The sequence below is a fragment of the Panthera onca genome, chromosome D2, assembly GCF_046562875.1.
Source record: "Panthera onca isolate mPanOnc1 chromosome D2, mPanOnc1 haplotype 2, whole genome shotgun sequence".
Lineage (NCBI taxonomy): Eukaryota > Metazoa > Chordata > Mammalia > Carnivora > Felidae > Panthera > Panthera onca.
Genome location: NC_138349.1, coordinates 75,513,436 through 75,537,890, shown reverse-complemented (window position 1 = coordinate 75,537,890; position 24,455 = coordinate 75,513,436). Strand labels below are relative to the sequence as shown.

Genomic DNA, 24,455 nt, shown 5'->3' with positions numbered 1-24,455 from the left:
AAGGCTTGTTTTACACTGTTTGCTGATTCCCTTCCCCAGAGCTTCCAATTCTGTATGTCCAGAGTGGAGCCTGAGAATTTGCATTTCTAGCAAGTTCCCAGGTGATGCTGATAGAGTTGGTCCTGGGAGTGCACTTCGAGAACTTCTTTTCTAATTTGTAATATACTTACATAACTCATGGAAACCAGATGATGTTATCTGCAGATAGACATCTTACAGGCAAACCGAACACAATGAAGATGCTGAAAGTGAACGGGCAGTTGAAGACACCACTTTCAGCCCTCTTGTGTTCTGCAGCTAACACTTGTTACTCAGGACGTATGTGTTCACAGGATCCCTGACTTGTAGATCAGCATAAATGTGTATTTAAAAAGCCAACATTCCGATATGTTTTTAACATAAATAAATCAAAGATTCTGTATTTTTTGTGTGTTCACTGAATTGCCCTCATGCTACCTGCGATTTCTCATCCCACCTGGGTAATCAGCCCAGTAGATTATCTCTTCAGCATTTTCTAGGGAAAATCTGTTAGCAAGGGAAATGATAGTATTTCAGGGCTTTATTGGCTTTTCTTCCCAGCTGGGCATGCTCATGAAAGGGGAGCTCACTGAAAAATTTCCATGACCTCAGTTGGGTCAGAGAATCCCAAGGAGGCAGAGTTTAATGGGTGGCAACACGGGCGTGGTCATCACAATAGATGGCAATATAGATTTGATGATGAAATTATGAAAATGTTCTGATCTACATGGGATCTTAGGTTGATAAGCAACCTACTCACCCATTTTGGTTGGTATAAATTTTTAAAAGTCCAGGTCTGGTGATGAACAGTCTGATGTGAGCCATCCTATTAGAATGCCTTAAGGATTGTCTATTTAGTTCTCAGAGCCTATTGAAAGAAGGCAAGATCAAGTACCCTGGAAGGCCTGTTATAGATCCCTGTATATAATGTGGCCCTTTTTTCCTGCTTTCACTAATACTGTCTTGTGCTCATTTACTTAAATAACTGTGTAGTTGGCAACAGTAAATATTCAGTTCTTAAAATGTAACTATTTGATACAATGAAACTATTTGATACTGCCTCTCATGTAAGAGTAATTTCTGGTGATCCAGAGGACAACCGGTGTGACCAAGCAACACGACTAGGTGCATGTGCAGAGCCAGGAGATAGTTTTGACCTAAGTATGTTTCTTTACACCTATCCTGAAATTATTTCTCTTGGTCCTCAGTGAAGAGACATCCTCGGCAACTAACCTAATCCCCCTTGAGTGTGATGTAGTATGGTGGGAATGGCCAAGTAAAAACCATTTGGTGCCACCATTAAAAACTTGAAACATGCCAAGATGGTGATCAGGGGAAAAAACAAAACCCAAACCCCAAAACAAAACAACAACAACAACAAAAACCCTAAAATATGCACACAAGAAAATAAGGCGTTAAAAAGTCTCACATTATTGTCTTTATTATCACTGTTGATCTTCTGTTGTAGACTGATAGCCGTGGATGAGATGTATCAGAAAGTTCTTTCCGGTATTTTAGTGATAGTATTATTAAAAATTGAGACTCCATAGGAGGCGAGGACCATGTATTGTAAGTGATTTCATTCTTCAAAATTAATGTTTTTCTAGAGCCGGTTCCAAAGTATCTAACTTTGTATTATAATATATGTGCTATGGTTAACAGAATTCAGATAAGTTATTCAAGAAGTATTTATTTTAGTGAGAAAAGAACAGTTAGATTAATAGACGAGGCATTTTTTTTTTAATTTTTTTTAAGTTTTATTTATTTTTGAGACAGAGAGAGACAGAGCATGAATGGGGGAGGGGCAGAGAGAGAGGGAGACACAGAATTGAAAGCAGGCTCCAGGCTCTGAGCCATCAGCCCAGAGCCCGACGCGGGGCTTGAACTCACGGACCACGAGATCATGACCTGAGCTGAAGTCGGATGCTTAACCGACTGAGCCACCCAGGCACCCCATAGAAGGTTGAAATCTTATTTTCAGTGTAAACTTTCAAAATTGTGAATCAGATTACTTTTGAGTTTCCTGCGATTTTAGTTTGAGGGTTTTGGCAATGCTCCCCTTCCAATCCAATCATACTAGCTGGAATATACAACATTAAATGTGTCCAATTAGTCTTCTCCATGTCATAGGACTATATTGTGACAATTTAGCTTAAAATTTTAAACTGGAATTGGTTTAATATTTGTATAGATGTGACCTAAGTCCTAAGTAACCCAGGACATTAATTATGGATGCTCAATAAATGTTTATAAAATTTTAGTTACATTTTACATTATTTCTAACTTTGGTAAGTTTCTGATGGGTTTTAATTAAGATTGTTTTGATTATAGGTAATAGAAACCATCTCAGATTCTCAAAATCAGAAAAGGGGATTTATTTTAAGGGTACGTAGTACCCAAGAACAGAAAGTTCAGTGAGATTTTAGGAGGGATTTAACTTTGGGGCTGGAGAGCTAGCAGGAACTAGCTATATTCTTAGTCACTCAGGACACGTAGTCTCTTATGTGTCCCTTTTTTCTCTGTACATCTGTTTTGTTCTTCTCCTTTATTTCTTACTCTCTTTGCAGTTTGACCAGTTTTCTCTGCTTCTCTCTCTACACATGCCAGGAAATGGCCACAGGCTATATTATTTTGCTGTACCAACAAATGGATTAGCATTTCAGCTTTAAATTCCTCTGAGAGAAAACCTGGTCTGCCCAGTTTAGATCAGGTGTCTGGCTAGCAGTCTAATCAACTTGTTGACAAAGTAAGATGCCAGAACATCTCTTTGTTAGGAGAAATAATCTAATAATTGATGCTTGTCATGTTACCAGCTTAGTCTTTATGAAACTGTATGGCCTTTTTTATCATAAAATTTTGGTTATCTGATGTTATAAACTTTTAGATTTATCAGCACGCAACGTAATTTTCTATGTCTCTACTTGACATATGACAAAATTTTCTAATTTTCTATGTCTCCACTTGTCAAATATGAGGTTCTAGGCTGAGAGAAGTCAAATAATCAGCGTCAAAGGTCACATACCTAGCAAGTCACAGACCTGGAGTTTGGACCAGGTACTGCTGATTCCAGAGCTCATGCTTTTGACCTTTCGATATAAGGTGCTTCTCAGTATAAGGTGTTTTTGAAATATAAATGATTTTTACCTTAAGGGAAATCTCATTTAGCTGGCCTTAACTAATGTCTAACTTCTTTGGTTCAGTAAATGTTTCCTGAATTCCTCCTGTATGTAGGTACAGTTTAGGACCATGGCATCTAGAGATGAGTAAGAGGCTATTTTTGCCTTAAGTTGTGCAATCTAGGAGACACGACAGATACACATCATTAAAATACAGTGTGACATGGGGGTGCCTGGCTGGCTCAGTTGGTAGAGCATGAAACTCTTGATCTTGGGGTCGTGAGTTTAAGCCCCATTGGGCTTGGGTGTGAAGCCTAGTTAAAATAAAAATTAAGAAAAAAAGTAGTGTGAAATGTTCACCTGTATAGAATGTTTCTATCTGTTTGGGACAAGCAAAGCTAGTATATAGTATAATAATAAGTATTGCAGCATTGGTTACTAAAGGAGTTAATACAATTAAGTGCTCAGAAATTAGAATGCATTCTAGGGCTTAGAATGTGTATTACATATTCTGTGAGTCAATTTTTTTGGTCACTAGACAGGTGACGGGTAGGTTTTCAAGCGATCAGAATTAGTTTCCTTTTGATGGCTTTTTTCAAGGTTATGTTCTTGAGAATGTAAATCAAGATAAAACTTGGTTGGTGGACCAGACAGCCATCAAGTGAGAAAAAAATAGTTATACCCCTGTTAGTGGTATAAAGGTCAAATGCAGGTTGCCCAGGACCTAGAGCTCAGTGAGAGGCCCAGTTATCTGAAAGAAATATACTTAGGTGGAGCTTAAGGGACCCAGAAAAGTTAGTAGCGCAAAGCTGGGCCTTGTTCATGGGCAGCGGGGTAGGAGCAGGGTCTGAGCAGATTGTAGAATAGGACTGCACCGTTAAGATGTCTGAGGTGTTGGTCTCTGGTTTCCCACCTGTTTAAAAGAAAAGGAGAGTGGGGCACCTGGGTGGCTCAGTCGGTTAAGCATCCAACTTTGGTTCAGGTCGTGATCTCGTGGTTCGTGAGTTCTACCCTGTGTCGGGCTCTGTGCTGACAGCTCAGAGCCTGGAGCCTGCTTCGGATTCTTTGTCTCCCTCTTTCTCTGCCCCTCCCCTGCTCACGCTCTTTCTCACTCTCAAAAATAAATAAATATATATAAAAAAAAAATTAAAAGAAAAGGAGAAAATCAGTGTTAGATTGAACCATAAAAAATTGCCAGTATTTGACCTTTTTTGATCTATAAAACAGCAGTTGCATATGGTTTAATGTTTGCTGAGTACTTATCCAGGACTTGTCAGTCTCCCAGAGACTCTAAATATACTACTTAATTTAAAACTTGCAAGCACCCTACAAGAGAAATCTCCATAACCTACAGAGAGGAAACCAAAGATTAAAATGGTGGAGGTGACATAGTCAAAGACAGAAAGTTACTTAGTAAGTGAATAGCAATCTCTCTGGCTCAAAAGCCCTAGAATTTTGAAATTTGCCAACGTCTTAATCCGTACATTGAGCGGTACGACCACTATGAAATCAGACAACAAAGTGGGGACGGCTTTCATCAGGAGAGCTAGTGAACTGAGTCCCAAACCCCAACTCCACAGGATTTGCGTCCTCCTTGTGCTCTCTGCTTCTGGTCTCTACCATTTATCTCCTTATCGTCCTTTATTTCATCCATCTCTTTCCATTCCTTCCCTACTTCTGTTTCCCTCTTTCTGCAGTCATGAAGAAATGTTACATAAAGGTTGGTTTAGCACAGGTAAGACTATGTAGTGATTATCAGCAGAATCGCATTTAAGATATGGAAGAACATTCAAGCTTTATTAAGTGAAAAATAAAAACACACAATGGGGTGCTTGGGTGGCTCAGTTGGTTAAGCATCAGACCCTTGATTTGGGCTCCAGTCATGATCTCACGGTTCAGGAGATTGATCCCGTGTCAGGCTCTGCACTGACAGTGCAGAGTCTGCTTGGGATTCTCTCTCTCCCTCTCTCTCTGCCCCTCCCTCGCTCTGTCTCTCTCTCTCAAAATAAGTAAACTTAAAAAAAAAAATTAGAGTGAAGTAAGAGTAGTTGATCAAACTATCTGTCATCTGTCTCTCTGGTTATTTGCTAGGGGAAAATATCTGGAATGGTATTCTGATAGTCATCTCTGAGAAGACACACTCCTGCTAATCTGATTTTTCCCCTTAGTTTTCTACTACTATTATTTTTATTAGTAATAAAACAAAAATGTAGTATTGTTGTTTTCAGGTCATCTACAAAAACGTGGTTAATGAGGACTTTCAAGGATTTTTATTATTTTTGGTAATCAAGCAAACTCTTAGAAAATATTCTGTAGATGCCTCCTAGTGACTTATCTTGTGACATTTCAAAATATTCTACTTACTGCCTTTTAATTCATGCCAAAGTAGATATTACTAACATGCCCAGATAGACATAAACTGTAACCATGCCAGTTACGGTTTCTTTTTGTAATTCTGATTTTTGAACTGGCTGCATCACTAGGCTCTTCTAGTTTCCAGATCACTAAAGTTTAAATATTATAAATAAGCATGGTATGTTCTGAAAGTGACATTATTCTAAAGCACATTCACTTATGTTTGAATATTTTGATCCCACTAGCAAGATAACAAATTAAGATTAAACCTCTTCTGATGGCAAAATAGTCTACCTTTGTATTATTTGAGGAAAGTGCCTGTGCTTTTTTGACTCATAGAATAATGCCTTAAATATACAGTAGGCATTTAATAAATGTCCTTCCTACATTCCTGTCTTACCTCTTTGTTGATGATGAATAGTCTAGTCAGAATGTCTATTTTGAGCTTTTAAAATTTCCAGGAATATGCAGATACCCTTCTGTCAGTATTTGTGAATATTCAGATATCTCTCTGGTTAGTATATGTGGGTCTAAAATTTACTTACAAGTAATTTGTGGTTCCATCCTCTAAAGTAACTTAATTTTTACGAAGATATTAGGAAATAATAGGTGGCATCCAGAGAAGATTTTTGTGTTTGGGGGTAAAGGTTGATTATTATTATTATTATCTAAAATTTTTTTTTAATGTTTATTTATTTTTGAGAGACAGAGAGACAGAGTGCAAGCGGGGGAGAGGGAAAGAGAGAGGGAGACACAGGATTTGAAGCAGACTCCAGGCCTGGAGCTGTCAGCGCAGAGCCCAACACAGGGTTCGAACCCATGAACTAACTGTGAGATCATGACCTGAGCTGAAGTTGGATGCTCAACCAACTCAGCCACCCAGGCACCCCAGAGATTGATTATTTTTTTTTAATATCCAGGAACTTTTACAATCCAGTAAAAAACAAAAAACAAAACAAAACTCAGATGGATAAAGAACACAAATGAGCAATTCATAGAAGAAATATACAAATGCCCGATGAATATATATACTACCTTAAAAATAATTTATTTTAAAAGAATTTTGAATTTATAGTACAAATAATTTTTATAATCTGTGTATATGTATACATATGTATGTACCTGTTATCATTATCTTCAAACTTTTTGAGAGCAAGCTGCAGATGCGACGTCCTATCACCCCTAAATGCTCCAGTGTGTAATTCCTAACAAAAAGGCCACTCTCGTACCCATCCTGCATTCAGCCCTCGAGATCAGGAAGTCAGCATTGGTATAATACTGCCATCCTATCCACAGATCCCTTTTAAATTTTACCAACTCTCCTAAGAATATCTCTTTCCTTTCTGGACCAGGCTTTATCCAGAAATTCATGTTGCATTTGACTGTCGTATCTCTTCAGACCACTTCAATCTACAACTGTTTCCTGGTTTTCCCTACATTTCATATTCTTTAATGTTTTAAGGAATACAGGAATAGGAATTCTGTAGGATAACTTCTTCAACCTGGGTCTGATTTTTCGCATTGTCAAATGAGAATGCCCCGCAGAAAGTTGCACTTTTGTTTTCAGTGTGTTTTGTCATTCCACCACTGATAATTGAGTCATAGTCCAAAATTATATCAATATGCCTTTCATCAGACCTCCACTCATCAGCTTAGCACCTGTAGGCAACACTGTGAAACCGTCATCTTTATGATGGCTGCGAAAAGATGATTCTTTATTTCCACCACTCCTACTACATTTATTAACATTTTACTATATAAGGAAGAGCTTTTTCTCTTTTCTGAATTTACTTGTTTATTCATCATTCATTCACTTGTCAGTGTGGACTCATGGATGCTAGTCTTAATGAGTGGGTTGTAATTTGTTATTAAGTTTTTCAACTGCAGTATGATTTACTTATAGTGGAATATGCACATCTTAAGTCGGTCAGTTTTGACATATACATATATGCCTAACAGGGATAACCAATATTTATTTTGATGCTCAGTTTCCCTCATTTGGCCAGCAGAATCTCCTTCAGCTGGCTCCTATGTCCCTCTGAAATGTCTCCCATCATTCACTGAACACTTCCTTACTTTCTGGCACAAGATGTTTCAGATTCTTCTTGTACTTTCTCTACCCAACTTTGAAGTGAGCCATTTCTCCAAAGATCCCTGGTGGTTTCTTTTTTTCTTTTTTTAAGTTTATTTATTTTGAGAGAGAGAGACACAGAGAGACAGAGAGAAAGAACAAGTTGGGGAGGGGCAGAGAGAGAGGAAGAGAGAGAATCCCAAGGAAGCTCCTCACTGTCAGCACAGAGCTCGAAGTGGAGCTTGAACTCATGAACCATTAGATCAGGACCTGAACTGAAATCAAGAGTTGGACACTTAACCTACTGAGCCACCCAGGCACCCTCCCTGGTTTCTTTTAATGTAGGATGGGATTTGGAAGTCAAGAGACAGGCCGTTTTTGTGTCTTTTGTTACTGGGCTGTCAGGTGCCCTTGTGCCTTCTTGGTGGACAGTTAGGAAAATATATGGACATATATATGCACACACACACAAATACATATATACAAATATATATGCATATACATCCATAACTACACATGTATGCATATATGTATATACATATACATCTGTAACTACTTATTCATTTTCCTATGTGTGTATATCATGCAACCATGAGTTCAGGTTTCTAATTCCAGGCCAGTGCCTTAGACGTATTTAGTTTATGTTATTTTAGACAGAGAGAGTGAGCGGGGGGGGGGGGGGGGGGAGAGGGAGGGAGGGAGAGAGAGAGACAGAGAGAGACAGAGAATATCTTATGCAGGGTCCGTGCTCAGCCCAATGTGGGATCATGACATGAGCTGAAACGAAGAGTCAGATGCTCAACCTACTGAGCCACCCAGGTGCCCCTACCTTAGACTTCTTTATAGCTCCTTACTCCTTCCTTCCCTTAAAATTTCTTTAGCAGTGAGAAACATGGCCCCGCTATCCTCAGTATATCCTCATTTCATCGCTCAGCTTACTTATTTGGTGAGTGTAACAAATTTAATTCTGCTGCTCATTTCCTCAGTCTCTGCTCGGCTCCCACCATGTCCTTAGCCACTGGGTCAGTCTGTGCTTCCATGGGGCTTCCTCAGCTGCCTCCTCATTACCGTGAATACTCAGCATCTGTCCCCTCTCTCTCTGCCTCCCCACCCCTTACCCGTCACCAGCACATGCCCTTAGTACCACATGAAAAGGAAAAGAAGAAATGGTCCCAGAGAAGATTTTAGATTATACAGTTCTCTTTATTTCTTCAGTGTACTTTTTGTTTGTATGTCTTAAAAAATTGTGCATTTTAATTTTTAAATGACATACCCTTTGGTATATAGGTAAATATTTTTCATTCATTCATCTGCTGGAATTATCTCCACTATTGTCCTAATACCTCTTTGAGATTATCATATACAAAAGGTCGTTTTCCTAGATTTCTTGTTACACTGTGTGTTTAAGTACATTTATTTACTGAGGGTTTTAGCATCAAATTTAATACTCTTGTTCTGCTTCTCCTGGCTGCATCAGCACTGCCAAACCGGTTCGAATACTTAACCCTTCTAAAGAAACTACCTCAATAAAATGTCGTCAGGCATGTTTTGCTTTTTTAAAAATAGATCTTGAATAACTGAATATTATTAGCCATTTGGAGAATTGATTCAACTATTGTCTTTCTAAAGCTTACTTCAAATATTTGGTGTACTGCAGCCCAAGGCACATTAGAAATTACTGTTGATTCCTTTGGGCACTTGTATGTTTCACTGGTGTTTTGGCTTCTTAAAGGATTATTAGCCACCAATAGCTAATTTAAAAATCGCTTACGCTTTTTAGTGTTCCCTTGGAATTCAATGGTTTTTAGGTGCCAGTTAGGACATTTGGTAGATTGACTAGAAAAATAATTGTTTAAGCAAGGCTGAATAACTGTGAGGTAGCTGTTGCCTTGACAACGAGAGAACTGTTCTGTTTGCTAAACAAAGGGATGGTAATTTAGTAGTTTAATTTCCTTTTGGGCATGGAGGTGCCACATAATAACATTTTAGTTTAGCCTCTGAGAAGGTCCATATTATTGACCAAAATCAGAGAAGGAGAGCAAAAAAAAAAAAAGGTAGGAGTTTTTTTCTGGTTTTACAACATGTATACCTAACAGCGGCAGTGTTGGTGCATGGAATCTTAGTTAACCTCCTGACATAATTCTTTGTGTATTTCTGGACTAAAGTACGGTAGCCCTGGAGTAGGCATATAGTCTCGGTTGTCTTTCCACCATACTAAAGGGGTGAGATGTACTTCTTAGTGGAACATCCCCACAGACACTTTAACCTCTTGTTGCTACTGCAGGCAAGAGGATTACTTTATTTCTGAATTGAATAAGGGGGATAATATTTAAATTTATTTATTTATTTTTGAGAAAGAGAGACCGTGCTCGTGTGGAAGGGGGCAGAGGAAATCTTAAGCAGGCACCACTCCCAGTGCAGAACCCTACTCAGGGCTCGATCTCAGGACCGGGAGATCATGACCTGAGATGAAATCAAGAGTTGGCTGCTTACCCAGCAGCTACCCAAGCGCCTCAGGGGGATGATATTGAAACTCTTTCTCCCCTCCCTCATCCATATATATACACAGTTAAACTGTCATCTCTTCTATTTGTGTGGGATCTCTTTTGTATAGGGCTTAAAAAAACTTTTTTTTAAAGCCCGGTTTTCCCCCAAATTATTAATACTCACAGTCTGTTCTAAGCACTTTACATGTAGCATTTCAGTTCTTCTCCCTGTGAGATAGTCACTCTTATATCCTGAGGTACAGAGGTTCTAGCCCAAGGTCACCTCCCTACTAAGTGATAGGTTTGAATGTAAGCATCTAACTCAAGAGTCTATGCTCTTGGGGCACTTGGATGGCTCATTTGGTTGAGCGTCCAACTCTTAATCTCAGCTTAGGTCTTGATCTCATGGTTATGAGTTCAGGATCCGCGTTGGGCTCCATGCTGGGCGTGGAACCTACTTAAAAAAAACCAAAAACCTGTGCTCTTAATTACTATATTGTACTGAGTCTCATTAATATAGTCATTCTAAGTACATTAGAGGGTACAGAAAAGTATTAATAGAAAAGATAAAAGTAACCCATAATCACAACTGACTGTTGTTCTGATGAAATGATGTAATATCTGGGGTTTCTTTCAAAATAGTCATTGTTTGGAAGGAATAGGTAGGAGTATAGATGAGACAAAATTGCATTGATAATTGTGGGAGCCAGACTATGAGCATATGGGGGATTTATTATAGTCCCATATTCTTTTGTATATGTTTGAAATGTACCTTAATATATGTTTTACTTATTTTTTAATGTTTATTTATTTTGGGAGAGAGCAAGTGCAAGCAAGCAGGGGAGGAACAGAGAGAGAGGGAGAGAGAGAATCCCAAGCAGGATCCACACTGCCAGCACAGAGTCAGAGGTGGGGCTCGATCCCATGAACTGTGAGATCATGACCTGAGCCAAATCAAGAGTCAGTCGCTCAACCGACTGAGCTACCCAGGCACCCCTCCTTTTGTTAGTATACATTTTAAAAAGCAAAGAATGGGGCCCCTGGGTAGCTCAGTCAGTTGAGCGACCGACTCTTGATTTCAGCTCAGGTCATGATCCCAGGGTTGTGAGATTGAACCCCGCCTGGGTCAGTGCGGAGCCTGCTGGGGATTCTCTCTCTCTCCCTCTGCCCCTCCCCTGCTTGTGTACTCACTTTCTCTCTCTCAAAAGAAAAAAATTAAAAAGCAAAGAATACATGTGAATTGTAACAATTTTAAAAAATAGGAACGCTTATTTTGAATGGCAGATTTTCATATACATACTCCTCCATTCCATTCCTTTAAGAATTTTTTTTTTTAATGTATACTTATTTTTGAGAGAGAGAGAGAGAGAGAGAGAGAGAAGAACACTAGCAGGGCGGGGGGTGGGGGAGGGCAGAGAGAAAGAGACAATCTGAAGCAGGCTCCAGGCTCTGAGCTGTTAGCACAGAGCCCAGCACAGAGCTTGAACTCAACGAGCGGTGAGATCATGACCTGAGCCAAAGGTGGACGCTTAACCGACTGAACCATCCAGGTGCCCCTCCGTTCTCTTTAATTCCTTTTAACATTTATTCCTGTCTTTATTATGTATGTTTTTTCTGTATGTACAACATATAAATATCTTTGATTATTTTTGTATTTCTAGAAATAGGGTAATATTTTAAAGACATATACATATTGCCAGATATCCTGTGGTATTTTCTCATTAGATTTCATACTGAAAAATAATATATTCTGAGAGTATTGACCTTAGTTGGAAAGGTGAGGAAAATGGTGTAACTTTTCCATTTGCACGGACTTATGATGAGCAATCATTAAAAATGAGGTTTTCTTCTTGCATTTTAAAAAGAAAAAAAGGAGGAGTGCCAAATCTGAACTTACATTGGTTTAATGACTTGTTGGTCCACCTTGAGTGTTTCATAATAGTAATAGTAATTGTTAATAGCTAAATACTTGAGGCATCATAATTGAGTGCTTTCTAATTTTGACCGTGTTTTCCTGATGTAGAACCTGAAGCTTAGAGAGATATGTAGTCTACAAAAATTCATCGTTAGTGTATGGAATTGACCTGGGGTTAGGACCGCATCTTTCTGCTTTGAAAGCCTGTGCTATTAGTCTGCTTTATATGCACACAAAGCTGAACATGTAGGTAGATTATGGATTTCATTTGTTTTTCTCATGAGAAATTCTCATTCATATTTGGGTTAGCATAGTTTCGGTTCTAGATGATTATGTGTCTTAAAAGTATCCCATTCTGATTATCTCTGTAACCCCAATGCTTTGAGATAGACTTGTTAGACAAAGGTATTCAAAATTCAAATTCTTATATTCATCTAATGATGAGAATTTAAGAACAGAAAAGTAACTTACCTAAGATGATGCAAAACAAAGTAATAGAGGCAGAGGTAAGCTCAGAACATAGATCTTTGCTTTTCCTCTGCAGCCTTTAACACAATTAACACTGTTCTAACAATGTATTTCAATTTAGCAGTTGTTTATTATACTTTGGTTTCCCTTTTCAAGTATTTTTCCTCTCTTCTCTCTTTTTTAATGTTTTTGAGAGAGAGAGAAAGACAATGAGCAGAGGAGGGGCAGAGAGAGAGGGAGACACAGAATCCAAAGCAGGCTCCAGGCTCTGAGCTGTCAGCATAGAGCCCGACATGGCCTCGAACCCATAAGCGGGGAGATAATGACCTGAGCTGAAGTCAGATGCTTAACTGACTGAGCCACCCATGCACCCCTCAAGTATTTTTCTAATACACATTTTCTTTATATGTTTTGCTAATTCATTTTCATGTATTCTAGCTTGAAGGAAGGGAACTATTAGCCTTCAAAATAATAATTTGCCCCCCCTACAATATTTGAGGTAATTATTACTGTTTTCTGTCTGCATGGATTTTTATGTTGGTAAGAATGTGAGATGTGGGAATGCAAACTGGTGTAGCCACTCTGGAAAACAGTATGGAGGTTCCTCAAAAAACTAAAAATAGAACGACCCTATGACCCAGCAATTGCACTACTAGGCATTCATCCATGGGATACAGGTGTGCTGTTTCTAAGGGGCACATGCACCCCCATGTTTCTAGCAGCACTGTCAACAATAGCCAAAGTATGGAAAGAGCCCCAATGTCCGTCGATGGATGAATGGATAAAGATGTGGTGTGTATATATATATATATATATATATACACAATGGAGTATTACTTGGCAATCAAAAAGAATGAAATCTTGCCATTTGCAACTACATGGATGGAACTGGAGGGTATTATGCTAAGTGAAATTAGTCAGAGAAAGACAAAAATCATATGACTTCACTCATATGAGGACTTTAAGAGACAAAACAGATGAACATAAGGGAAGGGAAACAAAAATAATATAAACACAGGGAGGGGGACAAAACAGAAGAGACTCATAAATATGGAGAACAAACTAAGGGTTACTGGAGGGGTTGTGGGAGGGGGGATGGGCTAAATGGGTAAGGAGCATTAAGGAATCTACTCCTGAAATCACTGTTGCACTCTATGCTAACTAATTTGGATGTAAATTAAAAAAAAAAAAAAAAAGAAAGAAAAGAAAAGAATGTGAGATGGTCTTGGTTTTGGGGGGGAAATCTCAAATTTAAGTTGAATAAATCTGCTCAGTAAACATCTTTATAGCTTGCTATCATTGGGAGTGTTGCTAGGGTTTGATATGAATATTAACGAAAAGAAAATGTAAATGGTTTGTATACTAGTAGTCTAAATATATTACTATTCTATTCCCCTTTTTGTTCACAATCTCTATAATAAAAATATCTAAAAAGCTTATCACATATTAAATATTTGTTTCTAAGTAGGCACAAATGTGCAACTTTGAGTTGATTTCTTATTTTTTTTCTACATTTACCAATTTCTCGTTCTTCATAAGTTTTCATTTATTTTTAACCATTCTGTTTGTCTGTGAAAATAAATTTCCTAATTAATAAGGCAGGATGTGTTAATGAGAGAGGTTTACAAGTTGTAGAGAGTAATGAGCCTGTGGTAGTGAAGACAGGCTCACCATTTCCTTTTCTAGCAATTACATACAATATCAGTTGAACCACAAAGTGAATTGATGTCTTTCTGAAACTTGCTTAAAATTTCTGGGTTAAGTGCTGTGAGTCTGTTTCATATACTTGATGTCTAAAAAAAGTCACTAGCTTGTCTGGAATTTAACCAAGGTTTTGACAATGGAAAATGGTATTTTCAGAGGGCTAAGACAGATAAACTAGAAAAATGCATTTATTAACTTTAGGTTCAAGAGCAGTACAGAATTATCAAGTTGTAGTCAATGATAACAACAAATTTAAAATGTAGAATTTCAGGAATTATCATCTTTATGTAAGAGTATATACTCATAACATAAATGAATTGAAATATGGGCATTTTCCTAGGTATTTTTTTTTCTTTTTTTTTTTTTTTTTGCCTTTTTTAAACAGTTTTTATTTATTTATTTATTTTGCGAGAGACAGACTGAGCAGGGAAGGGGCAGGGGGAAAGAATCGCAAGCAGGCTCCACACTGTCAGTGCACAGCCCGAGGCAAGGCTGGAACTCACCAATCGTGAGATCATGCATGACCTGAGCTGAAACCAGGAGTCAGAAGTGTAACTGACTGAGCCACCCAGGGGCCCCATTTTACCTTTCTTTTCTTTTTTTTACCTTTTTTTTTTTTTTTTTTTTTTTTAAGTAATCTCTATGCCCAACATGGGATTTGAACTCACTACCCCAGGACCAAGAGTTGCATGCTTTACCAACTGAGCCAGCCAGGTGCCCCTCATGTAGATTTTAAAAACAACATACTTAGGGGCTCCTGGGTGGCTCGATGGTTGGGCGTCTGACTTTGTCTCAGGTCATGATCTTGTGGTTCCTGGGCTCAAGCCCCCACATCAGGCTTTCTGCTGTCAGTGGAGAGCCTGCTTTTGATCCTCTGTCCCCCTGTCTCTGCACCTTCCCCACTTGTGCTCTTTTTGTCTTAAAAATACATAGACATAAAAAACCCCATATACTTGATATTGCTTTGTGTTCTTTTAAAAAATATTTTTGTGAAATAAATAGAATGTGAAACAAATGGCCATTGAGGGGGTCACCCTGATATTTTTTAGTTGTAGCACTTTTGTCTTGGTTTATGATACTTCTCACCTTTTAGGAAAAGTTACTACAGTTATTTGATTACATCACTTTTGGTATAGCATTACAATAAATATCTTAAAAAAATTTTTTTATGTTTATTTATTTTTGAGAGAGAGAAACAGAATGTGAGTCAGGGAGGGACAGAGAGAGGAGGGAGACACAGTATCTGAAGCAGGCTCCAGGCTCTGAGATGTTAGCACGGAGCCTGACATGGGGCTCAAATCAGGAATGGCAAGATCATGACCTGAGCTGAAGTCAGGCGCTTAACCGACTGAGCCACCCAGGCACCCCTGGAATAAATATCTTTTTTTTTTTTTTTTTTTTATCACTCTCATATGTATTAGCCACAACTATTGGAATGAGTTTAAGACCCAAGTGAAATTTATATTTTCATCATTCACTGCTGTATTAATAGCATTTTCTATCTTATGTTCTGTGGAATTTCTGCAGGATGTTAATAGAAAAAAAAAAAGGTTTCCTTGGACAAACAGATAAGGAAATGATGAGGCAGAGTAGGGATTTATTCAATAAACTGATTTTCCCAAATTCTCTCCTCCTTCTCTTGTTGGTGGAGTATCTCAGGATATTAGTACTTCTTGTAAAACACTTTGGGAAAAGTTACTCACATAATCTTTCTTTGATTGTGAAATTGATTAATATAAGCAAAACTTCTTAGATTTCTAGATTTTACACAGAAATGTGCCTGATTGTAAAAAGTCAGAGCAGCTAGATTAGGACTATTAAAAACTAAATCACACACACAGAATAAAACTAAATCCTAAGTGAAGAAATTAAAAATTTTAATATAGATGGGTAAATAAACAGTGAACCCATGCCAGAGTATTTAAGAATTCCCAGATTAGAAATCTTCATATAGTTTTTTCTCCAGTAGTTTGAATACATGTAATTCCTCCCACTCCTTTTGTGTTATGTTATTCTGCCTTAGAATTGTCTAGATAGGGTTATGACAAAGCTATTCTGAATTTGGGTAGCTGCTAAGATACAGTCTAAATATTAAAAGAAATTTTCTTAGACTTTAAACTTTTAAGGATCTGCCTTCTCTTTAGGTGGTCATATAGTATGTGAATATTTGAATGAATGAGTAGATGGAAGGGTGGATGGAATGATAAACTTGAGATTAAGCTGATTCATATCATGGACTATATGCATTTCATATAGAGCAAAAAATGCATTTTATTTTATATGATAAATATGTTGATTAAAAAATATCTTTAATGTTTATTCATTTTTGAGAGACAGGGAGAGACAGAGCGTGAGTCGGGGAGGGGCAGAGAGAGAGGGAGACACAGAATCCGAAGCAGACTCCAGGCTCCGAACTGTCAGCACAGAGCCCGACATGGGGCTCAAACTCATGAACTGCGAGATCATGACCTGAGCTGAAGTTGGACGCTTACCTACTGAGCCACCCAGGCACCCCATATGACATACATTTAAATGGGTTTTTAAAATTTTTTTAAATTACATTTATTTATTTTTGATAGAGACAGAGTACAAGTGGGGGAGGGGCAGAGAGAGAAGGAGACACAGAATCTGAAGCAGGCTCCAGGCTCTGAGCTGTCAGTACAGAGCCCGACGTGGGGCTCGAACTCACGAACTGCTAAATCATGACCTGAGCCGAAGTTGGACGCTCAACTGACTGAGCCACCCAGGCGCCCCTAAATGGGTTTTTGATACATAGATTTTACTTATTTTTAAGTTAAAGTATTTTACAAACGGTTCTTACTAACACATTATTGCATTCAATTATTACAACTCTTGTAGCTGTAACAAGATTAGATCTGCCATTCGGAGGTCTAATTGTACCAGTGAATTAGAGTTTAAATCTAATTATATTTGTTTGCATTTTTTAGGCCCTTGATGAGCCTCCCTATTTGACAGTGGGCACTGATGTGAGTGCTAAATACAGAGGAGCCTTTTGTGAAGCCAAGATCAAGACAGCAAAAAGACTTGTCAAAGTCAAGGTACAGTATATGTAGATTTTATAAATTATACGATCAGCATTTGATATTTAAACTTTTATTTGGTGAGTGTACTTAAGACTTTATTTCCCTGCAAGATGACTTTAGTTTCTACGTAATGGTTGTCACATACCCGAAAACAAAGCATTATTTGGTATTTTATTTTTATTTGTTTTTATTTTTTACTTTTTTTAAAGTTCTTTTTGACCAATTAGGACCTTTTATTTGGGAAGCTAAGTTATTTGGAAAAGCACTGTCGTCCAGTGGTAAACCTTAGGTTGTATTGCGCAGGTAAATGCTGTAACTGCCCAAATATATATGCAGTTCCTAAAGTTTTAATGTTTTGGTATAAGGTCATCACTTAACATTCTGATTACTTATAGTGTTATATGTCACAGAAATAACCAAATTTCGTTGTCAGTTGCATCATAATGAACTCTCATCAGATCTTTAACAATGTCTATTTCTGAGATTTTGTCAAAAATGTGGAAGCTTCATGAATTTGCGCATGTTGTCCTTGCGCAGGGGGGCCATGCTAATCTTCTCTGCATCGTTCCAGTTTTAGTATGTGTGCTGCCGAAGCGAGCACGCATTATTTGGCATTTTAAAGTATTCTAATTGGAATGAAGTTAGGTTATTACAAATTGGTATTTTGAGTGCTATTTCGCTATAGACTTGGTACTGTTTGTGTTGTTAACCTTTTAGAGCTGGAAAGAACCTTAGAAGTCATGCAGTTTAATTCTTAATTTTAGACCTCCCCTTCCCATTTTAACCATCAAATTGAAATGTGATTTATAATTGATGAGATTTTAGATAACAGTAAAATAAGGTAGATCTAGTTGATTTCCTTATCCTCTTTCTTAAGTACTTGTGTTTTTCTCAGATAATGCAGAATGTAATTGTTTACATTTTGGTAAATTATCGGTGTTGAAAAATATAGCACAGGTAAAATATTTGAAGGTAGATGTTTATTCATTTGTCAGTTATTTACTGAGTGGTAACCTGTTAGGTGGGAAGGAGGGTGGGGCTATGAGGGTGACCTGATCTTTGTCCTCAAGGGATTTATGTAGTCCAGATTAGCAGATACTCCGTAAAACACTGGTTTGAATATCACCAGTTATTAAACAGGCCATAGAGGTGTTGTATGTCTGGTGGAGAGTTTCAGATTCTCTTCCGGAGTTTTTCCCTTGCTTATATATACTTAGGTTTTTATGCATGGATGTGTGGAAAACAGCTTCCTGGGTCACTTACACTCCTAGTTAAGATCCATTGTGATAAGACCTTTAAATTAACTGTAAACCCGTAGGAATCTAGTCTTGGCCCTGCCACTGCCTTCAGTTTTCACGTGCGTGGTGCGTGTGAGCTCTTTTGTGATTTGATTTTTGTGGGTACTCTTACAGTGTTCATATAGTGGCATTTCCTGTTCTGGTTTCACACACCGGTGTTACCTGAGCACTCATTTTTTTTTTTTTTTTTTGCCACTGCTATCTCAGAAATGAAGAGGAAGCCTTTTATCTGGTTCCTCACTCTTCTAGACAGGGCTGCTACCAGCACAGGTAACACCTTAGTGTGAATTAGACAAAAGTCCTCCATCCTGGTGGATAGTCTCCTTAGCAGAGCATGGCCTACAGGTAAGACTTTTATATTAGTTAGAAAAAGGTGTTTCTTTTGGACAGGAGCAGTTATACTCTAGGACCCATGCTTTGGTCTGCAGGGCACAGGCTAGATTTTAGCCCTGACATAGAGTTCTCAGCTGGATGCTGCTCTTTAATGAATGAAGCAGCTAAATGGCATGTATCACTCCTGCCATTTCTTGCTATTAATAAAAGGAAGAAAACTGTTAGTCTCTACTGCCTCTGTTGCTAGTACATCATACCAGTACCTTGTGTCTTGTGTGTCTTGTAAATAACGAATATCTAAAATTGTTAATTTTTTTGGCTGCTCTAAAAATCTGTGTATGATTCAAAGTTAATTATTTTCTCAGCAGATACAGTGGTAAATTTCTATACTGGTTTAGTTTGTATATGATTCAAAGTTAACACGTTTTTTATTTTATTTTATTTATTTTATTTTTTTTCAACGTTTTTAATTTATTTTTGAGACAGAGAGAGACAGAGCATGAACGGGGGAGGGGCAGAGAGAGAGGGAGACACAGAATCGGAAACAGGCTCCGAGCCATCAGCCCAGAGCCTGACGCGGGGCTCGAACTCACGGACGGCGAGATCGTGACCTGGCTGAAGTCGGACGCTTAACCGACTGCGCCACCCAGGCGCCCCAGTTAACACGTTTTTTAACAGTTTGTTGATAAACTTCTTCCTCATCAGTTTTCATTTATTGCGCATCTGTGTGCTAAGCCCTATGTTAGGTGTTGAAACTCTAGTGTTAAAATCTGATCCCTGTCGTAAATTGACTTCAAGTCTAAGTGAATGACAGAGATACTTAAATACATAATTTAAATGAAATGTGGTAATGCTTTTGTGTAAGACAGAAACGCCTGAGATGCTGTGAGTACCGGGCATCTCTTTTCATAGCTCCTTTGTGAGCAAATTATGTAAATTGGTTATCCTACATATCTGATAAGACCATGTTGATGTTTCAATTCCTGTAAGAATTCTTGCTTTGTATAGGAAGAACAACTTTTTCTATACTGAATACTGGAAGCTATCTTAGTTTTCACCAGCTGATTAAATATTTAAACTTGAACTGTATTTTTAACCTAATCTCCTTACATCTGGTTTCCCATTCTCTGATTGCTATACTGATAGAGAGTAGAGTAAACTTCTGGAGGTAGACTGCCTGAGTTTGAATCTCAGTGCCACCATGTACCAGTTCTGTGATCTTGGACCAGTTACTTATTCTTTATGCTCCTCAGTTTTCTTATCAACAAAGTGGGAACAATCATACCTACCTAATAAGGTCATACATTTGATTCTTGAGCCTGATGCTTAGCTCTCAGTAAATGTTTGTTGTTACTGCTTATTATTAAACTAGGCCTTCACAGAATTATACAGGACCTAATTGCCTAAGGTCTCTACCTTTTTTCCCCTCATTTTTTAGGAAAAGAAATTAAACTACTAATGTAATAAATAATAGTGTTGAGTAGAGTATGATATGTGAAACACCAGCTAATTTAGTCTCGGAAGTTTTCTGTTTAAATAATAAATATTTCAGTGTACTTAGTTAGGGATTGAGATCTTACATACACTAGGTAGCGGTTAGTTTAGATTACTCGTAATGAAAATTAAATCATGCATAAATCATGCATTAATGAGCCTGTATCACTTGATTTTGTGTGTATATGTGGCTAATTAAATTTATGATCTCTAGGTAACATTTAGACATGATTCTTCGACAGTGGAAGTTCAGGATGACCACATAAAGGGCCCGCTAAAGGTAATTCATTTATTTATTCATTATTAATTCTAATGCTTCATTGGAAGCATTAGAATTCCTTCATTAATGCTACATTCATAATTACAGTTGGTCATTTTTTTTTTTTAATTCATTGGCTGTTTTGTTATTGAGTTGGTCAACATGATTCTCTCTGAATAGACCGGTAGAAAACAATAGATTTAATGTTCAGTGAAACCTGATGTGATAGTAAAACCTGCATTTAGGAATGAAGTGAACATCCAGGAAGCATTGACTGCTTTTTGTGTACTCACCTGTCCGTTTTACCATATTTCACTTCCACAATTAATATGTGATGAATTGGGGATTGAATGATGTTAAGTTCCATGATGATGTGAAAAGTGAGGGAAAAAACCCAACACGTTAAAAACGTGGCTTTTAGAGTGTTAATCCTTTGAAGCAGCTACAAGCAAATGAAAAATTTTTTAAGGGTTATCAGGCAGTTAAAGTGATGAACATGTTACATACAGATGTATTTGCATTCATGTTTCCTCACTGGTAGCTGAAATAAGGGCTCTTCTACTCTCGACTAGTGAGCAAGCTAAAGGGAGTGTGTGGGTAGCCACTGGGCTCTTTGGCCCTTCTGAATGTCTGAAAATTGGGCAGTGGCCTGGCTGGGTGAAGTTTAAGAGTGCTTACAGAATTTACAGATGCAAGAAAAATCCTTTACCAACGCAGCTGTACTTTTTGGAGAACTAGATATGTGTATCTGTCAGTTGTTTGTTTGTGATTGATTTAAAGGCTTTTAATTGGATCCCTAGAGTCTTAGGAGGCAATAGAGAGAACTAAAGCTTATAATTTCTAAAAAATCTTGCCGTATAAAAATTATTTTCCACCATTTCTGTTTCGTAGGTGCCATCTTTAATGTGACACGCACATATTCACCATTGCAGGGACAAAAGAGACGAAACACTGTACTTTTGATGCTTGGCACCATTTATTTAGCACTTAGTATGTGCTAGTACTGTGCTAAATCTTTTGCACACATTATCTTATATAATCCTTATAATAGCTCTTTACAGAAGAAACTAAAGGGAGGTCCAGTAATCTGGCCTTTCCAGACAGTAACGGCAGAGCCCAAATTCCAATAGGCTCACACCTTATAATTGTAGCACGTGCCCTCTGGATGTTCAGAACACATACATACACTTTCATGCCTTGTTTACGTTTTTGCCTCATAAGCACACCAGCATATGGCTCTCACTGACTCTGCCCTGTTCACATGCACAGGCCAGCTCGTACAACCTGCAAAATATGTTGTGTTGCAAAGAGATAGAGTAGGCAACTGCTTTGTAACCTCAAGTCCTCTTTTTCTCCTTCTGCTCCCACCTCCTTGTGGTGTAGCTGGTTTATTTTACTTGTTTGGTTTTTCTTACTTTATTACAATTTTCTTTGTGATTAGGGCTTAGTACCATTTTGATTTTGACACAGGCAACTATATTAAATTTTGAGGTCAAGATGTTAAAGTATTTTTCTTTATCTGTTGATTGGTGTGTGTGTGTGTGTGGGTGTGTGGGTGTGTGGGTGTGTGTGTAGATTTTGTATTGTTCCCTAAAATTCTTCATAGCTTTCTGTTACCTGATAGGAAGGGTCAGCATTTGGGTAAATGTTTCTCTTAGAGGAAATAAACCTACCAAAAGTGGTGGTCATTTGATCTTAATGTATTTTCAGATGAGTTCACATGAAATATAATACCTAGACCACTTATTAAATTAAAAAAATAGTACCACGTATTTTTGACTACAGTCATTTGATAAAAGCTTTGGTAATTCTCCAGTTTCCTTCTCCACTTTGGGCACTGTGTGGGGCTAACACTCTGTTCTATGAACAAGTTTGTTTTTTGTTATTACCATAAAGATCATATATACTTTTAATTTCAGGGGTATGATTGACATATAACATTATATTAGTTTAAGGTATACAATATAATGATTGGATGTTTGATCCATACAGTAAGTCTAATTACATCCATCACCATACACAGTTAAATTTTTTTCTTGTCATAGAGGCTTTTAAAATTTACTCTCAGCAACTTTCAAATATGCAGTACAGTATTATTGACTACAGTAACCATTGCTGTCTGTTCAATATATCCCCAGGACTATTTTTATAACTGGAAGTTTGTACCTTTTAACCACTTTTACCCATTTTATCCACTCACCACTTCTTTCCCACCCTCTGGTTGGGAAATGACCAGTCTGTTCTCTGTATCTGTGAGCTTCTGGTTTTTTATTAGTTTTGGTTTTTAGATTCCACATATAAGTGATACCATCTGATACTTGTCTTTCTCTGTCTGGTATTTCATTTAGCATAACGTCCTCAGAGTCCATCCATGTTGTTGCAAATGGCAAGGTTTCCTTCCTTTTTATGGCTGAATAGTATTGCTGTGTGTGTGTGTGTGTGTGTGTGTGTGTGTGTGTGTGTGTGTGTGTGTGTGTATTTCTTTATCTGTGCATCCAGCAGTGGAGACTTAGGTTGTTTCTATATCTTGGCTGTTGTCAACAATACTGCAATGAACATGGGGGTGCAGATATCTTTTTGAATTAGTGTTTTCGTTTTCTTTGGATAGATGTCCACTAGTGGAATTGCTGGGTCATAGTTTTCTTTTTAATTTAAAAACCTCCATACTGTTTGCTATAGTGGCCGTACCAGTTTATTTTATATTCCCACCAACAGTGCACGAGGGTTCCGTTTTCTTTCCACGTCCTTGCCAACGCTTGTTATTTGTTGTCTTTGATAACAGCCATTCTAACAGGTGTGAGATGATAACCTGCAGTAGTTTTGATTTCATTTCCCTGATGATTACTGATGTTGAGCATCTTTTTATGGACCTGTTGGCTATTTGCGTGTCATCTTTGGAAAAATGTCTATTCACATCCTCTGCCCGGTTTTTAATTGGACTGTTTTGGTGTGTTTTTTTTGTTTTGTTTTTTGTTTTTGTTTTTGCTATCAAGTGGTAGGAGTTCTCTCTCTCTGTAAATTGGATATTAACCCCTTATCACATATATGATTTGCAAATATTTTGTCCCATTCAGTGGGTTGCCATTTCATTTTGTTGATGATTTCCTTTGCTGTGCAGAAGCTGTTTGATGTAGTGTTAAAGACCATAAAAATGTAATCCTCAGCATTTTCTTGATCACAATGGAAAATATTAAAATGATTGTCATTAGTGGTACATTATAACTCTTAAGGAGATGCCAGAGCTTGCTCTTAACGGTTTCTCTCCTTCCCCAGCCTCTTTGAAAGAGGAGTGGTAATATGAGGCAAGGGCAGTCAATTTCATAGATAGTGGTTCTCAAAGTGTGGTCTGAGGACCTCTGGGGTCTCCCAAGACCCTTTCAGGGAGGCTGTTGTAAGGGCAACACTATTTTCACAACAGTATTTAGATATTATTTACTTTTTTACGAATTTACTTTTTTGACATTTTCACTGATGGCACAAAAACAGTGGTAGGTAAAACCCCTGGCACTTTAACACAAATCAGTAGTTACTTTTATTCTTCACCACCACGCACTCAGTTAAAAAAAAAAAAAAAAGCCAGTTTTTGTTTTGTTCATTTATCTTCTAAACGTTTTTCTAACTTTTTAGGTTGGAGCTATTGTGGAAGTGAAGAATCTTGATGGTGCATATCAGGAAGCTGTTATCAATAAATTAACAGACGCAAGTTGGTACACTGTAGGTAAGGGAATAAATCTTTTAAAACTGTATTTTCAGAGGTAATACAAATAAAGCAAAATTTCCTTGATTTAGCTCCTCCCGTAATACTAAAGATATTATTACTGGTAATTTTTTAATCTTTCCAGGTCTTTAAAATGTTTATTTCATAAATATGTGCATAAAGTATAATTTGAAATT

The 24,455-nt window shown here is 37.7% G+C and overlaps 2 protein-coding genes and 1 non-coding gene across 10 annotated transcripts in view; 1 reads left to right on the top strand and 2 right to left on the bottom strand.

The window, feature by feature from the left end:
* TBCE (tubulin folding cofactor E) overlaps nt 1-24,455 on the bottom strand; it is a 622,247-nt gene that overhangs the window by 171,801 nt on the left and 425,991 nt on the right. The gene's annotated exons all lie outside the window — the stretch shown is intronic.
* ARID4B (AT-rich interaction domain 4B) overlaps nt 1-24,455 on the top strand; it is a 156,517-nt gene that overhangs the window by 49,786 nt on the left and 82,276 nt on the right. For all 8 annotated transcript variants that reach the window (XR_013550438.2, XM_078434200.2, XM_078434203.2 and 5 more), the window contains exons 3-5: nt 17,082-17,192; nt 20,517-20,582; nt 24,189-24,279. Coding sequence is in view for 7 of the 8 variants with exons in the window: in XM_078434200.2 (XP_078290326.1) it covers nt 17,082-17,192; nt 20,517-20,582; nt 24,189-24,279 (268 nt within the window). In the remaining variant the exon portion in view is untranslated. The remainder of the gene's footprint in view (nt 1-17,081; nt 17,193-20,516; nt 20,583-24,188; nt 24,280-24,455) is intronic.
* On the bottom strand, nt 17,669-17,778 carry LOC132685654 (U6 spliceosomal RNA). The gene has a single exon (XR_009613243.1). It is a non-coding gene; the product is annotated as a U6 spliceosomal RNA (small nuclear RNA).